Source organism: Chiloscyllium plagiosum, chromosome 2 (genome assembly GCF_004010195.1).
Source record: "Chiloscyllium plagiosum isolate BGI_BamShark_2017 chromosome 2, ASM401019v2, whole genome shotgun sequence".
NCBI classification, from domain to species: domain Eukaryota; kingdom Metazoa; phylum Chordata; class Chondrichthyes; order Orectolobiformes; family Hemiscylliidae; genus Chiloscyllium; species Chiloscyllium plagiosum.
In genome coordinates this window covers 69,853,586-69,871,163 of record NC_057711.1, presented here as the reverse complement: position 1 = coordinate 69,871,163, position 17,578 = coordinate 69,853,586, and the positions used below count along the sequence as shown (strand labels likewise).

General features: G+C 38.2%; 1 protein-coding gene across 2 annotated transcripts in view; it reads right to left on the bottom strand.

The window, feature by feature from the left end:
- snx24 (sorting nexin 24) overlaps nucleotides 1-17,578 on the bottom strand; it is a 166,738-nt gene that overhangs the window by 74,188 nt on the left and 74,972 nt on the right. For both annotated transcript variants that reach the window (XM_043711715.1, XM_043711723.1), the window contains exons 2-3: nucleotides 9,056-9,139; nucleotides 6,123-6,227 (exon numbers count right to left, since the gene is read on the bottom strand). In XM_043711715.1, coding sequence (XP_043567650.1) covers nucleotides 6,123-6,227; nucleotides 9,056-9,139 — 189 coding nt within the window. The remainder of the gene's footprint in view (nucleotides 1-6,122; nucleotides 6,228-9,055; nucleotides 9,140-17,578) is intronic.

Here is a 17,578-nt window from a genome sequence, read left to right as displayed (position 1 = left end):
CACCACCTGGTTCCCCCTTTTTCCTCTTCTGCCTCTGACAAAAGTCTGTAAAGAAAACCTTTTCTAACTTCTTTCAGTTCCGAAGAAGTTATATTGGACTCAAGACTGACTCTGTTTTTCTCTCTCCATAAGCACTGCCTGACCTGCTGCATTGTGTGTGTTTGGTCAGTATGCCTCTCCATCAGATTTCTCCCTCTGCGAGCACGTAATTATTTACACTTCCATTGTACCAATATTTGCTTTACTATAATTTCTTTCATTACTACTTTTGCCTTGCATAATTTCGTAATTCAATCACTCCTGCCCTCCTTTACTAGATTCTTTTGTTCTTTCTTCCTACCACTAGCCACCCGGACTATGCCTTAAACCTAGGTCTGCACAGATTAAAATCTCTAACTATTTCTCTGCCCTATCTTCTCAATGTTTCTCTGCATTTTATTTCAGATTTCTAATCTTTGCAATGATTTTTGCTTTCGTTTATATTCAAGATGAAGGCTTGATCAAGTGTTATACAGCAGGAAAATTGATTTGTACTCTTGCTCTTTTGCGTCCCCAGCAAAATTTTCTCCATCCCAATAGTAACAGTTATATCAGTAATAGAAGCAGATTATTAGTGTGTGAAAGATGAATTCAAGAAAGGGAAGTCGAGGAAAGTGGAAAGCAGGCGTGCTATCTGCAGACTTTTCAAGGTTTCTCTGCCATACATATGGGTCAAATTCCCTATGCGAACTTGTCAACTTAGACACAGGCCATTACTTCTGTTATGTTTTACTGATCTATTAATGCAGAAATGGTGAGCAGCAATCCTACAGTTTCAAAGTGGTATATTAGTGCAGGTCGAAGCTGACACTCAGATTTCATTGTTCACCAGTCCCAACTGGACAACAGCACACGGATGGAATGGAACAAAATATGCCTAAGGTAGAGGTAGCAAATGAAACAATTAAAAAAATCAAGTAGAGAGAGAAATGAAAAATCAAACTAGACCCGATTGATGTTTGCAACAGTGGATACAATGAGCTGGAAGCAGCTATTGCACTGCAAAATTAATTTTACTAGCATTCAGTGAACCAGTCGTGGGAGAAGGAAATTATATCTCCTACATAAAATATGAGAAGAGTTACATGTGATGAGAATACAGTTATTCTCTTAGATATTAGTCTGTTGTGAATTTCAACAAAAAACAGACTCGGAAGTTTGACTTACATTGATCATTCAGCAGAATTAAATCAAACCAAAGCAAACTCGATCAAAAGAACTAAATTTGACAAAAGTGCAGAAGGCTTATTTTGTTAAGAGGCACACTTTTAATATACCCAATTAAAGGTATATTAATTGTAACATACATAATATTTGACTAAAAAAAGTAGCATTAGAAATATTGCTCTATATAAAATGAAACAGAACTAGAATCTTAGTTCAGTAACAATAATTTTAAATAGGAATCGGAAATTTCTCCACCAACCTACTTTTTATATCCATTAAAAAGTACATGACCATCATTAAACAACACAAATAAAGGATTTTTAATCAGAAATTTGAACTCAGCAATACTCAGGTACTAAAAAAGATGTCAGTTTTCAAAAAAAACATAGTTTTACCACCAGATGTGACAAGTAAAGAAAGATGTATGTAGAGCTAAAAAGAACTGAAGAAGTCATTATTACCACCTACATTTCGGAATCTAAAATTAAAAACCACTATGACAATTGAGCTGCGAGTTTTGCCACTGGAGGGAAAATTGCTGTGGTTCACTTAGGCCATTACCAAAAGCCTGAAGACGCAATGGGATCTGAAACCAGCAGATAGAAACAGTGATGGATTTAAGTTATTAGCACAAAGGAAAATGATGGATGGTCTTCTGCTTTTCTTAATCTACATCATCATCTAGATCTACCAAAAGATATTTTTGTCCACTAATAAACTTAGTTAATGTATAGATAAAATCAGAACAGAATAATCTAACCGTTAGGCTGCATCCATATTGATCAATAAAATCACTTGTACTAAGGAAAGCACAGTTACATTCTGACAATCCTGGTCATTAATATTATTTAACAGCACTAAGTTGACATTCCGAAGAAGAGCGATTTCAAGCCCTTTTCGCCTTTTGGTACTTTTATCTTCATAATAGGTTTGTAAATACAACAATTTAGTGCAATTACTACTGAATTAGAGGCACAGAGTAAACATGAAATACATTTTTGAGTTTAACAAAATATTGTTTTGGGCAGTGCTTTAAAATAAAATACAACTTCCATTAGATTCAAGAATTTGATGGAAAATAATATTTGCCAGAAATATTCAGCACACTACATCACTGAGGATATTAGTTTAAAGGTTTTTCTGCAGGAAATCTAACTAATACATTACATTTAAAATATTAAAAACAGCACTTTCCATAATTCTATGTGAACTACAGCAGAAATCAAAATCATGTTCTAATCTCACAAGCTTGCCAGGATCGTAAGGTCCGTGGGCTCCTCGCTCACAAAATAAGCAAAGTATTTTAAATTGCTTCAAAACAGAGACTAAAGGTCCACATTGTCCCTGCTAAGGTGGGTAGCTGGAGTTGATAAATTTCTCACTTTGGAATAAAATCCTGCTGGAGAGACAATCTTTACACTGCATTAACTGGGCCCTGAATGGGGCTCAGCCACTGACCCCAACAGGAAAGCATGGATAGATTTGGCAGAGAGGGGCACTGAAGGCAGTTTGGAAGGCCCACCTCACTTCTCTAGTACTATATCCGAGGTGTATTCTAAACTTCAGTTTGTTTAGCCTTCAACCTTTTCATCACCACTCACCACCCACGGCCCCTTAAACCTTCCATGCCAATTCACGCCATCCATGTACCTTTGGTGTCCTTATACTTCCACGGTGACTCATGCCAACTCACATCTCCTATCTATCCCCCATGGTTCTTTATACTACACCTCAGCATTCATTCCCAAGGCATTTTGTATCCAACTAGCCATCTGGCATACACTTCGGGCAGACCTCAGGACTGCTCTAGAGATGAAATATAAAGTTCTACATTTCTTCTATGGTTCTTAATATACAGACTTGCTTGTATAAAACCAAACTTCCATTCATGAAATCCCATTCAAAGTTTTTTAAAAAATCTTGAGTGCTTAAACTTCCATAAAAACAAACTTCCATTTGCACCCCACAGAAAGAGTGCAATCAACCCTTGCTGAAATAGTTGTAAATCTGTTTTCAGTTAAATATCAACAAACTACTGAAATCGCAACAATAAATACCACACCATCTAACCTCTCAAAGTAGTAAGAAGATTTTTTTAAAACTTACTGACACATGCAGCTCTTTCGGTTTTCAAACAGCTGAAGATTTAAATAACATCATATTATGTCAAGTAAATATTTCTTTTCTGACTTTCAGCCACATTTCCATCTACTGTATGAATTCATGACTTATCTACTGTCAGGTAAAGATTTTTACAATAGCTAAAATAGGGTTTCTTTGAATGGAACAATGTTTTGAATGAAAAGCTTGTCTCAGTTTCATGGCAGCCTGAAATTATCATCAACTGCCTTAAAACCCATCGAGTTCACTAAGGCCCTTTACTGAAGAAAAGGTCTTGGCTGTGTGAAATAAGTTTACAGCACCAAGCTTTGACATGACTAGGTGGAAGGCAAAGAACAGAGCTGAAGGAACATTCATACCTGCTGATTCTATCTGACCAGGAAGACTAGAAATCTTACGTTAAGACAGCAGTTGGATTAAAAAGTCACTGTTAGATACACTACAAAGTCTATCGGGCTTCCCCACAGTCATAACTGCAGCCCCAATGTTGCCCTAAGTGTAAAATTCAGCATCTTTTGTTAGAGGCATTCTTTCCAAAAAAGGTAACTAAGTACTACGGCAATATCAGGCCTAAGGCAAGTGCAGATGATTAATAGGAACAGGGTACCTCTTAAACAAAAAAACGGTTTAATAACTGCAGCTTTGCTTAAATTTGCAGAATTGCAACTGAGAAATGGGTTTCTTCCAAATATTGTGGAGTAGAGTGGTGCTGGAAAAGCACAGCAGTTCAGGCAGCATCCGAGAAGCAGGAAAATCGACATATCAGGCAAAAGCCCTTCATCAGGAATACTGATGAAGGGCTTTTGCCCGAAACGTTGATTTTCCTGCTCCTCGGATGCTGCCTGAACTGGTGCTTTTCCAGCACCACTCTACTCCAGAATCTGGTTTCCAGCATCTGCAGTCATTGTTTTTACCTTCCTCCAAATATTCACATGTGGTCAGAATGCCATAAAAATGATTCACCAAAGTAACAGTATGTATTGCTAGTCTGAGGCATTATCTGGTGTTCAAGAATTAACTTGTAAAATCCAATTTCAAATTAGGTCAATGGATGCAAGTGTCTAGCCTAGACAAGGAGCTCTTGTGGTGCCTTTGCTAGAGGTGTGTCATAACACCCAGTCAGGCAGCATCCGAGGAACAGTAGAGTCGATGTTTCGAGCATAAGCTCTTCATCAGGAATGACAACATTGACTCTCATGCTTCTCGGATGCTGCCTGACCAGTTGTGCTTTTCCAGCACCACACATTTTGACTCTGATCTCCAGCATCTGCAGTCCTCACTTTCTCCCAGTGTGTCATAACACATCTGAGCAATTGATTAAAAATATCTACAGAGAAGTCACTAGTATTTGCAATCTTGACTATACCAATGCACTTATTATATTCTCTTCTTCTCCCGAAAGAACTCACATTTAGACTGAATTTTCAAACATCCATGAAGGGAGGGATGAAGGCAAGCAGGCCAGTAATTTCCTTTGCTCATTATAGTTTTGAAAATGTTGAGAACACATCGTCTTGAGGTAAGTTTTCTTTCACTTATCTACAGCAGTACCTATCATGGACAATGGAACTGTCAATCTGTCAGTGTTAAAGAATCTCCTACTAGTCCTCTAGTATTGTGAATCTGCCTGAACAGCAAGCAAACAGCCAAACCACTACTTGTCCTGCACTTCTAAAATAGCATCAGGCACTGATGTACTTGATGTCAAAACTAGCAATTGCACCATCCCAATCCCAGAGGCAACAGAACCCCCATTTTCAAGGCATTGTTCAGTGTTGTTTAAAGCATGCTACACCCAAGAGCCTAATCACTTTCTGCCCAGGATTCTTTGTACTACTTGAATACCTTGGTAGTCAATTTATTCAGCAAAATAAAACAAACACAAATTTCAGCAGAAAAACTATCACGGAAGAAAGTTACTCTTTCTCTGGAACATTACTAATTATTGAAAGAAAAGGAACAGTCCTTTTGTCAATTATTTTCTCATAATCTGATCCTTACTTGTTAAGGATCGTTTCTGAAATATTCTAATCATACTTTTTGTTAGATAAACTGCGATAAAAGCCATGGACAAACAGCAGATTTGTGTCTAAGGGCAACACAATGATTTGATAATTTCCTAAAACCAGCCGAAGGCCAATTATTAAAAGCTGAGCTTTTCATTACTCACTTATGATTTTCATTTTACATCTAACTGTTCTCAGTTCAGACTTCGCATCTGAGGATCAAGTTTACATACATTTTCTGCTGAACAGTGACAACTAATTATGGGGGGGGGGGGAAGCGAGGATATTCTATAAAGATTTTTGTAGAAGTGTAAAATAAAAGCATACGGTTGGGAAATTTCATGCACTTCTAAATCAGTTAGTAGTAGCTATTCCTACAAGAACACGCTTGGAAAAACTGAATGGACCCACAGATTCCTACTGCTATGACAGTGACAGAAATGGGCCATTATCTTTGTGTAGTCTGTATGTCAGAATTCTTGGCATCCACACTCTGTGCTGTGAAGCGCCCTGTGATCTGATAAATCAATATTTCATTGCAGAATTCATAGGTATGTGACAGTATGACAGAATAAAACTGAAGCATGTAATGCAGGTTGAAACACATCATATATTTAACAGGTTAAATATCTTTGAGGGCACCTCAGAATGGAAGCTCATTTACACAAAATATGAAGGAACTCCCAGTGTACAGCAGATCTAAGAAATTGAAATACATAATCTTGATTTATGAGGCAAGGTTTTTTTCTTTTTAAAACAAAAACACATTTTGGAAGATTTCCACTATACCTGAAGGTAGGCTTCCAAACCATGGCGTCGTTGTTCCAGGACTTTAGGCACCCAGTTTCTCACATGCTTTGAAGGCATTTCAGGCGTTTTAATGCTTTTCTTCAACTTTTATGGAAAACAAAAAAATATAAATTTACATTTATCAAAACTCAAAGCCAATTTAGTCTTTACATATTGACTTCCTAAATACTGCTCTCTTTCTCCTACTTTGTCATTAGATTATACAGAATAATACATCAGGTAACCACCAACAAATTTTTTTAAAATTGCAGCACACCAATGTTGAGTGCAGATGGATTTTCAACATTAGCTATCAACTGGTGTGGGGTGGGGGGGGGAGGGGGACTTTTAGGGGATGGTCAATGCCTGGTGTCACATTTGGCTTTCACATTGTCATTTGCCATCATGCCATGCGTAACATTTAGAATCAAACTAGTTTGGATGGCTTAGAAAGAAGATATCTCTAGGGAGAAAAAAAACAAGAAAAAGAGACTGAGATCATTCTTTAAAAAGTATAGAGTTCCAAAATAAAAGTTGCTGATAAGTAACTTGAAACAATAACATAATTGCAATTGCCAGGTACTTGAATGAACATGCTAAATATGAACAACAGTAGTCAATATGGATTCTAATCAGCGATGTACACTTGACCAAATTCATAATCTCTTTGAAGAAATAGGATAAAGTCATGGAAAGGAAATAGAGTATACAGCATTTGGTGAATTTAAAAAAAAAATCATTAAATCATCACAAAAACAGAGATGAAGCTAATAGTATCAGGAATTAAGGAGAATGTACAGATGGTTTTGGGGCATGAAATTAAATAAATGATCAACAAGGAATTAAGGGAATAATGTAAAATTCAGGAGTTTACCAAGATGATGAAACATATTAAAGAATGCAGAACAAGAAACCAAATGGTAGATGCACAAGACAGAAATATGAATTTAAACATTTTGTAATTAGGAACAAAGGGAAAAAATACACCTTAAATGGTAAGATGTCAGATTAAGAAAGAGGAGCAATTGGAACTTAGTGTATAGGTGGAATATACTGTAGTCCCCCCATACCCGCAGGGGGATATGTTCCAGGGCCTACTGCGGAAGCCCAAAACTGCGGATAGCAGTGAACCCATTCATTTAACTGGGAAACGTACCTCCCCGGCAGCCTCCTGGTCCCTGGTTCCGGAATGTTCCCTATAATATGTTCCGACCACGGTAAACTGCGGGTAACTAAAACTACAGAAAATGATTGTGTGGATATGGGGGGTCGTCCTTTATGTACAAAAGGAACCTCCTTTGCCTGCATTACCAACACTGTCTCTACCCATGATCCTGCAATAAACTTCAAAATTCTACTTCAAACTGTTTCAATCGTGTGCTGTATAATATTTGACTGATATAGTACAATCAAAAATCAAAGTTTTCCCTCACTTAAAAAGTGACAAATATATAAAAGATTCTGCAATGTTTTAATAAAATTATACAATCTGTATAAAAACAAATAAATCAGTTTTTATTACAATCAATAGCGGTGCCAATATTATTTTAATTCCAATTGCCCCTTTTTGTGAGCAAATTCAGTTGCTAGTTTCAATCAACAATAACATTTGAAATTTACACCCTTAGAGGAATCACAATACTGAAACTGTGCTCTCACAAACAAAGAAAGGTATTCAACTAGGGACTGATGAGTGCACATTTTTACGTCTGGAACTGGGTTTAAATGCAGCCCAGACAAAATTGTACTCTGTCTCCCAAGTACAAGTGTTCAAACAGAATTTGGGTAATTCCTGGATATGAAAGATTCACACAGCAAAATTCCTCATAATTTTGCAAAAGTGTAATCTCAAAATATCTACGGCAGAATTATTGATTAGCCCATGAAAATGAGAACAGAAGGAGGGATACTCCGAAAATAGTGCTCCTAGATGGTATGCCAGGGTCTCTTAAGTTGAGGTTGGAGGTATTCTTGTTAGCAACCTGCTCACCTCCAATTATTAGCTTATACAGCTCCAAGTCTAAAAGGGCCAGAGGGAGCTAAAGGTTTATATATCACCAAACCTGAACAGTTTGCTTTTTTGAAATTATCCAGATATCCTACATTGGAAATTGAAACCCTTAAGCTGTTATGTTGTAGGAAGCAAACTAGTTTACAAAAGGTGCAGTAAGGGGTGTCCTGCTGAGGTTCTATTAAGGCACATTGTTAAGGTACACTACCTTACATATAGCTTGTAACATTCTGAACCAAAGGCCATACCTGGATACTGAAAGTGGGACAATGTTCTAACCGATGCTTATTGAGAACCAGGTTGTGGGGAAAGAACGGGTGAGGGGAAAATAAAACATTGAAACCCTCTAAACAGTAAGCTTAAATCAACTCTGATCATACAATACCACCAACTGACAAAAACACTGTGGAAGTACTTTCAGCAGTGGGAGTTCCCATCCGTGCTGTGTAAAGGGTAAATCTGACAGCCTTAACAAGACAGCTGAGATAACAGATTTTCAAAAAATATGGTTGCAAGCAGCTAACTGTACAAATAGCTACAATATATAGTGATTAATTGAGACTGCAGCCAACCAAAGTGCTACAAATGTTGTACTCAGCATCAGCTCAGAAAACAGTGTTTGTGAACAATATTTCATTGAGGAATCCTTCCATCAACAGCAGTCAAGGAGTCATCATCACAGCTGCCTCCATCCCTGACAGCATTGCCAGGTGAGTAATGAACTCTTCAGATGAATGGAGACAAATTCAAGACAATTCAAGTTTTCAATAGGACCTAGCTGCTTACTCGATAAGCACTCTAAGGATGCTACTTCAACTGATGATTAACAATTCAACTTGCTCAGTGGCCCAGTAGCACAACCCTACAGCCCGTACATATTGGGGAAGGGCTTGGATTGATGAGGAGAAATTAAAGTAGTTACCTTTTTGTGAAGTGCATGAAATTCACTGTACCGTTTCTCTACGATATGCTTACGTCCACTCATAAGCACTTCAACTTTGAATACCTAAAAAAGCAAAATATTAGCTTTACTTTTCCGTGCACCTTAGGTATATGGCCATAAAAAAATTGCTCCTTTTAATGACACAAGCTACATATAAAATAAAGGATTCCAGAGATCTCTAAAATGGCACTCATTTATGCTGACTCTGATAAAAGAGCAGCTCATAAGTTTGTTCAAGAAACTGATTCATCAGCAATTATAGTTCTGGGTTATTTGTGTTATTAAATATTTCCACACCTTGCATGTAAAACGAGTCAGTGAATTTATTCCACAGCAGGAAATTAAAGCAATTAACTCACCTCAAATAAAAGATGTCGCACGAGCACAAGTTAATAAACATCTGACAGTCAATAGTGAGTTAATATTTTGAAAAGTTACATTTTTTTTCAGATGGCCACCCTGCAAAGCATTCCTGGTACATACACAGCTCTCTTTAAAAATTACAGAATGCTTAGCAGAGACACAAGTTAATAATTCTGTGGTTCTCTGCATAGTACCACCTGACAATTCAAACAATTATGACATTAAGTATCACAGATGTGCAACCATTCTTGCTGCAGGTTAATTTCTTTCTAACCTCCATATATATTAATTTTAAAAAATCTCAGCTGGACATTTTCAGTCTGCTGTAACACGATGAGGCATGGCAAAAGTTCCCTTTCATTACAAGACAAATATGACAGGTTCTATTGCTTTCACTGGCCTTTGAAAGGTTAAAAGGCCAGGATAGCATGTCTCTGGGTGTGTTAATTAATACTCTGCACAGTGCCTCTGCCTGAATCTTGGGTCACTGGTTTGGTCTGGAAATTGGATGATAAAGAACATAGAAGAAAGCAGTAACAAAGCACAAGCGCTCAGTATGGAACATCCAAACTAAAACATATATCTTCTAATAAGTAAAAACAAATCACATATGTTTCTAAAAGATTACACTCAAAGTCAACATTCTTTTTGTTCCAGTAACATTTGGAGATCAGTGGGAAAAATCTTCAAGTGGATTTTCTGATCTACTTTATATCTCAAAAAAATGGACAATTGTTTTCCCTTCTTGAGAAGTATTTTTCTCGTTACTGGAAACTGTATTTTCAATAAAAGTACTGGAAATAAAATGAGAACAGGAAATAGAAAAATAAAATTTAATAATAAAAAACAATTCTATGCAATGCCCAAAGCCAACTATAAACGTGAAGTTATAAAACAAACTTTGAAAAAGATTCAAAATGATGTTAAAAATATATAAAGTACAATGGTTTTCCATTCTGTTATTTAAAAACCTGAGCGGTTTAAAACCTAGGTCTCACTAACGTATGAAATTCGGAGCATCCCAATTTTTGTTAAAGCAACAATGATTCAAGACCATAATCTTTTATTAGCAAATAGCCAAATGCACAGAATGGCTTTTATGAGTTTGCTTCTTAGTTGAAAAAAGATGCAAGAGCCTGACAAAGCGGTATTTTCAAACCAACCTGTTCAGATATGTTATTACACACCTCTGCAGTTGTACCCGGACCTTCTGGCTCAGAAGTAGGGATATTACCACTGCATCTCAAGAGCCCTAAAAGATATTTTAAAATCAACCTCTCTGGATGGGTTTTTATTCTCAAGAAAGTAAGTGTCAGCAGACTTCTTTTGTATGCAGACACTCATAACCACATAATTGAATGTACAAGCAGAGATTTGGATCTTTTCCAATCACCCTGTTCAGGGATATTGGACACCTCTACTGGACCTGAACCCAAGCCTCCTGGTGAGAGATAGGGACACTATCACTGCACCACAAGAGCTGTAGCTGCCCCCACCACCACTAGATATTTTCTAATCAACCTGCTCAGAGATGGTATTACACACCTCTGGAGCAGGTGAAACTTGAACATGTTTCCTGGCTCAGAGATAAAGATGTTGCCACACTGCCACATGAATCCCAGAAGCTTGACAAGCCTATTTTCTGAAAATTACCCTGTTCAGGAATGTTATTCCAAACGTCTGGAGCAGATAGGATATTGAGTCTGGGCCTCCCAATCTAGGGGTAAGGACACTATCACAGAGCAGAAGCAGGCACCCAAAAAACTTGACAAATAATAAACATTAAAATGTATATCAGCTGCAAGTCTCTGCAAAACAAATTAATGCTGAATAAGGAAATAAATGGAAGGTGAGGCAAAACCATTTGACCAAGTCAGCCCGATCCTTCTAACTGACACAAAAAATTTAATATTCACAAACCAATCCAGCTGCAAAGCCATATACTCCAGGCAATTAGATCTTAAGCAGTGTGAAACATTTGAATAGCCGAGAATATCTTAAAGAATGAGCAAAAATAAGCACGTAACCCATGATACATGCTCAATCTGTACCATCAGATACTATCAAAGTCGGGTACAGGAGTATGCTCCTGAGAAAAGGCAATTGTCAATGTAACCTTTGACTCTGCTCAGGGATGAGATTCGTTCATCCCACTAATCAGCAGGGAAGCTGAATGCCTCCAGATGGTGAGAGGAGCCCTAAAAGCCCTTATCTCTTCAATCTACCAGTTTTCTAAGGTTCAGTTCGAAGTTTGGATGGCAAACATTTAAGCTTACATCAAAGCTGTGACATTGTGGTGATGCCTGGCTAAAGTTGACAACATTTTAAGGTAGACGACAGACCACTGATGCTAAGCAAAGTGAGACCACGTAGGCTGGAAGTAAACTGCTTCATCATTTCAGCCACATTATAAATATTTAAGGGAGATAAGCAGATTTCTTTTCATAATTTCCTCAAAGCCTGCAGTGTCTTCTTCAAACTACTAGAGGGACATTGTCACCTGCCATCTCCTGGGATACCCTTCCTATTACTCCTATTCTTCCTCACTTGTGCTGGTTAAGTCACAAGCCAGAGACAGCTTTACACACCCTCCAACCTAGCCATGGCATCAGTTTCTTTAGTAATTGTTAGGGCTGGATTGGATTATGCTGGCTCCTCATAAGGCTTATCCACAATTGTGATCTGTTCTTCTGGGAGATCTTACAGAAACAACGGGGCTGATGAAAACAAGATAGCCAATGATGCACTTCAATATTATGCAGCAGTCCACACTCAATCAGCCTGTGCGTGCAACATCTAAAGTAATTGTTGAATGTGATTTCACAACTGGGTAGCACTTGCTGAATAACCCTGAGTCGACTCATAGCTACACTAACAACTAATATAAATTCAGTGTGAAGCACATAGCATTAGAATTGATTGCAATCATGTACAGGAAACTGTACTCTGCAAGCTAAGAGTTTTGGTCAAACCCTGGGACTTTCTGAAATTATCCTGAAGCCTATATTTTCTGGTTGCTTTTTCCAAGGCAACGCCTTAGCTAATTACAATCAACTTGCGTAACAATTAGTATTCCTTCTTCCTTGCAGTATAAACAATTGTGATTGTTGAAACCTAGCATTCTTCCATACATCCACGAATGCAAGGCGGATGACTTTGCTGCGGAAAGAATTGTTACCAAATCTATAAGATGATGTTAGGAGCAAATTACCGCAGGTGCTAGGATCTGTACTGAAAACAAAAAACACTGGAAATCACAGATCAGGCAGCTTCTATGGAGAGAGAGCAAGCTAACATTTCGAGCTAGTTGACTCTTCATCAGAGCTGATGCGAAGAAGTGTGGAGGGGGCAGCATTTATGCAAATGTTGGTGGGAGGGGAGGTTTGGAGTGCTGAGGGAAGAGAGGCTGTATCTAACTGCCAAACACTGTATTTTTCTCTGTCATTGCGTTCTCTCTTTTCTCTCCTCATTCCAATGGGACTACCTATCCTTTCCTGGTTCTCCCCCCAACTCCTTCCCCCCCACCCCCACCACCAACAACTGTTGCATTTAAATGTCCACATTTCATGTCAGCTCTGAAGAAGAGTGATCTACCGTCGCAATGTTAGCTTGCTCTCTCTTCATGGATGTTGCCTGATCCACTGTGATTTCCAGCATTTTTTGTTTTCAGTAAAAGATAACGGTAAAAGTACTGTTCATAATTAACATGCATGTTCTCACTTTGAAACTGCGCTGCCCTTTCCTTTCCAATATAGCCAAGCGTCAAACCTATTAGCTACCAGATGCCTGATATTTAAGCCAACAAGAATGTTTTTAAAGTATTTGTCCTGTCTTCACTTGCCTGAAACTTGGTACAGATTCAAGTTGAATTCATAGTCTAATTTATGTAAAAGTAATAATTTACAGTAATTGAAGAGTGTTAATTCAATAGAATTACAATTATGAAATGTTAACTGAAACTTTCTTCTAACTTCAGGTTACTCCACAACTGCTAAACATTCATCTGTTGACAACTATGACAAATTTCATAGCAGCAAATGAAATAATCCACATCATTCTATTAAAAAGGTCATTTTTTAAAAAAGATTGATCCTTTCTAAATATTCCAGGTTCAGGATCCAAATCCACAACACTTTCACAAATATTTTATCAGTTTCCCCTTCGGTCATGTCCTATTCAAATGTCTTAAGAAATATAATTTACAGTCAAACAAGGGCAAAATATTCATCTTTGATGGCAAAACGTAATAATTATCATCTTTGCCTTTCATTCCTGATGCGCTTCAGGCCTAGCTTTCCCATGCTTGAATCCTTCCAATCAGGTTTCTGCCCCTGCAGTACTGAAATGTATCTAATCAATCACAAATTATATTCTACAAGACTGTGACAAAGATAAACCCTGTCACCTCATCCTTCCCTACCCATCTGCAGCTTTTGGCACAGCTGATCGCACCATTCTCCTCTGAAGTCAGCTCGGACTACACTCACTTCGGCCACTCTTATTTATTTATGTGTAGCCAGAACATCACTGCACATCTTCCTATTCCTGCACAGTAATCTCTGGTGTTCCTGATCCTTTGTCCTCCTCTTATTACTCAATGATATTATGCCTCTTCGTGTAAAAACACGTACAATGAGTATAACGCTACTTCACCACTACTTTTCCTAACTCCAGCATGAATAATAAATGATCAGATTACTTCTCCAACATCCAGGATCAGATGAGGTTTTCCAATAAACTTCTATTCTGTTGTTAAATAACCTCTATTTTCAGATCTGGTTTCAGATATGCTTCAGGTGACTGACCACCACATTAGCTAACTAAACAAAGAAAATGCCATGATCTACCAAGCCAGGTTTCATTCTGGGATCTGACTTTTCCGATAGTAATATCAACCAGGAACACTAGTTATTGGAAATCACATTATTGCCAAGTTTACTACTTTACAAGACTTGCATTAAGTCCAATTCAACCATCAACCCTACATTCTCTGATCCACACTGGCTCCCAATTCCTGCACATTTGTTTTCCAATTCACATCCTCTCCAGCTGTACAAGACTCAGATCTCTGTACTCCCACCAAATTTGGTCTCTAGCCTGTTCCTCTACTATTGGCAGCTCTGCCTCAACTTCCTGAATCCTAACCTCTGGAACTCTCTCAATAGCTCTCCTTGCACTTGCACCTACAAGCTTTTCATCATTTATCCTGATATCTTCTCCACCATTGTGTGTACTGGTTTACATCATTACACCCCTTTGAAACACTTCTGGACATATTACTATGTTAAAGAGATTTATTATAAATGCAGATTTTGTTAAGCAGTAATCAACCTCATTAGATTTATCAGGTATTGTATTTTAGAATAGAAGATAGCTCATCAATCTTATACATCACGAGTAGAGCAGTATTTTAACTATAATGGGACAATTTGGTTAGGGGAGCAGCTGCCTGTGGTACACAAATCTACAGCACTACAGCTGGAAAGTTCCCAGCTCCCACATCTCTAATTGTACCTCATGTACTCTATTGCACCTTACTGCCACATGGATGGAATTGAATTGGCTGGACACCATCATTTAAATATGGGCTGCAAAATCACAACTTAAAATGAAACACTGAGTACACCAGAAATTGAGAGATATGGGGATCCCTGGTTTACGAATATCTGACTTACGATTGCAATCTCAGACAAGTGTGTAATTTTAAAGACCCGACATGTAACCATTTCCAGTAATTGTGCATGGCTCCTTTACGTTGTCCTGCACTGTGTTCAGACTTGCATACAATTCAACTTGCATAGTCCAGAACGGAACTCATTTGCAAACCTGGGACAGTCTGTATGCAAACACTGTAGCCTAACAAGTTAACTTGCAATAAACAGTGGGAAATTACCTAAAAACTTATTTAGAAAGGTAAGTCAGTAGGGCACCTGAAGTTGTGTGTCAACAAACCACTGGCTACTACACGATAGCTGAGACCATTTTCAAAGGTCATTGTAAATTGGTGAGACGTAGGAGCAAATCTTCAGATAGCTAACAGGTAAACAGCTGTGGAAAGCTAGTCTTCTGGGCATTTGCCCGATTCAGATTGTTTAGAAAATACTCTCCAACAAGGCTTGATGGTGCAGTATTGAGAACAGTATCTTTATAAATCTGCAAAATGTAGATTATTACAATTGACTATCTAATCTACACTACTGGAAATTTACTATATATTGTCCTTAAGTTCAAGTACCAAAATTCTCTCTATGAAACAAACTAATATGTGACATTGGACTAAAGGGTCCCATTCTCTTTGCTGTCAATCACTTCTAACATGAAAGGATTTTGATTCCTTTGTATCAGCAATGCTTGAACATCAGAATTAGATATCTTCAATTCCCACATGAACTTGCCAATTACTTAGCCTTCTCTCACAATTATATGGGGAGACAGCATGTTTGCTCTTGAGTCGAGGGATCTCATTCTGTAAAATATGCATTTAATAAAAATCTGGAAAAAATAGGTAGCTGAATGATGACCACGCAATCATTGTCAATTGTCGTCAAAACCCATGCCAGCTTTAACTGGTCTGGCTGAAATGTAACTCCAAGCTCATAGAAAATGTGCTCGGGACTTAACTACATCCTTTCAGGAGTGGTCAATAAATGCTGACCTAGCCAGTAAAGCCTTCTCTATATTGAATACCAGACTATTCAACATGGCATAGTACTAGTACAAAATATTTCATTTACATACACAAACTTTCATGGAGAAACTTTGTGGCTTATTTAATTTACCAATGTGAAGTTTCATTATTTTTGAATTCAGCACTTTACCAGATGACAATTTTGAGGTGTGGTCATTGCCTCCCTGCTTGTGAACCAAAACCTCCAGGTTTAAGTTCCACTCCATGACTTGATGGCCAAAGATGGCGCATTCATAATGTGACAAACAGGTTGAACATCAACTTATAAATCCTTTCCACGTATGCCAGTGGCAGGCAGTAAAAGCTGAAGAAATCCTCATCAGTCATATGATGGCAATTGGTCCTTCTATCATCATTATAAAAAGCACAAGACTGGAACATACATGTAAAAATGTTTGCTATCAAAGAAATTCTGATTCACACCAACTATCCAGGTAAGTAGGCCATCAAAGGGGTCAGATTGTTGCCAAATGCATAGGGCTTGATCTCCTTGCTCTATCCTTGGTGGAGTTCATCACTCTGTGGTTGGACCTGCTTTCTCTCATGGAATTTATAAACAACATGACTGGCTTCACTTCGTGGCTGCTTCTGAATGGTCAGCTTAACTATTTATCCACCTCACGAGGATATGTTTGTCAACTAAACCTTTATTTTGACTGTACATTTCTGTTAATTTACTGTGAACCTCAAAGTCATGGAGATGTATAGCACAGAAACAGACCCTTCTGTCCAATTCTCCATGCTAACAAGATATCCTAACCTAATCTAGTCCCACTTGCCAACACCCAGCCCATATTCCTCCAAACCCTTCCTATTCATCGACTCATCCTTTTAAATGTTGCAACTGTACCAGCCTCCACCACTTCCTCTGGCAACTCATTCTATACACGTACTACCCTCTGCATGAAAACGTTGCCCCTTAGGTCTCCTGGTGTTACGAGCTAGTAAGGGTAAGAATAGGAGGATAGAGGAGATGAATGCGTGGCTGAGGAGCTGGTGTATGGGAGAAGAATTCACATTTTTGGATCATTGAAATCTCTTCTAGGGTAGAACTGACCTGTACAAGAAGGATGGATTGCACCTGACTTGGAAGGGGACTAATATATTTGCTAGAGCTGCTTGGGAGGATTTAAACAAGTAGGGAGAGAGGTGGGACCCAGGGAGATACTGAGGAAAGAGATCAATCTGAGACTGGTACAGTTGAGAAAAAAAGCGAGTCATCATTCAGGGCAGGCAGGAACAAAGCAGAGAACAGGGTAGGACCGATAAATTAAACTGCATAAATTTCAATGCAAGAGGCCGAACAGGGAAGACAGATGAACTCAGGGCATGGTTAGGAACATGGTACTGGGATATCATAGCAATTACTGGAAAGTGGCTCAGGGATGGACAGAACTGCCACAATAATGTTCCAGGATACCAATGCTACAGGAAGGATAGAAAGGGAGGCA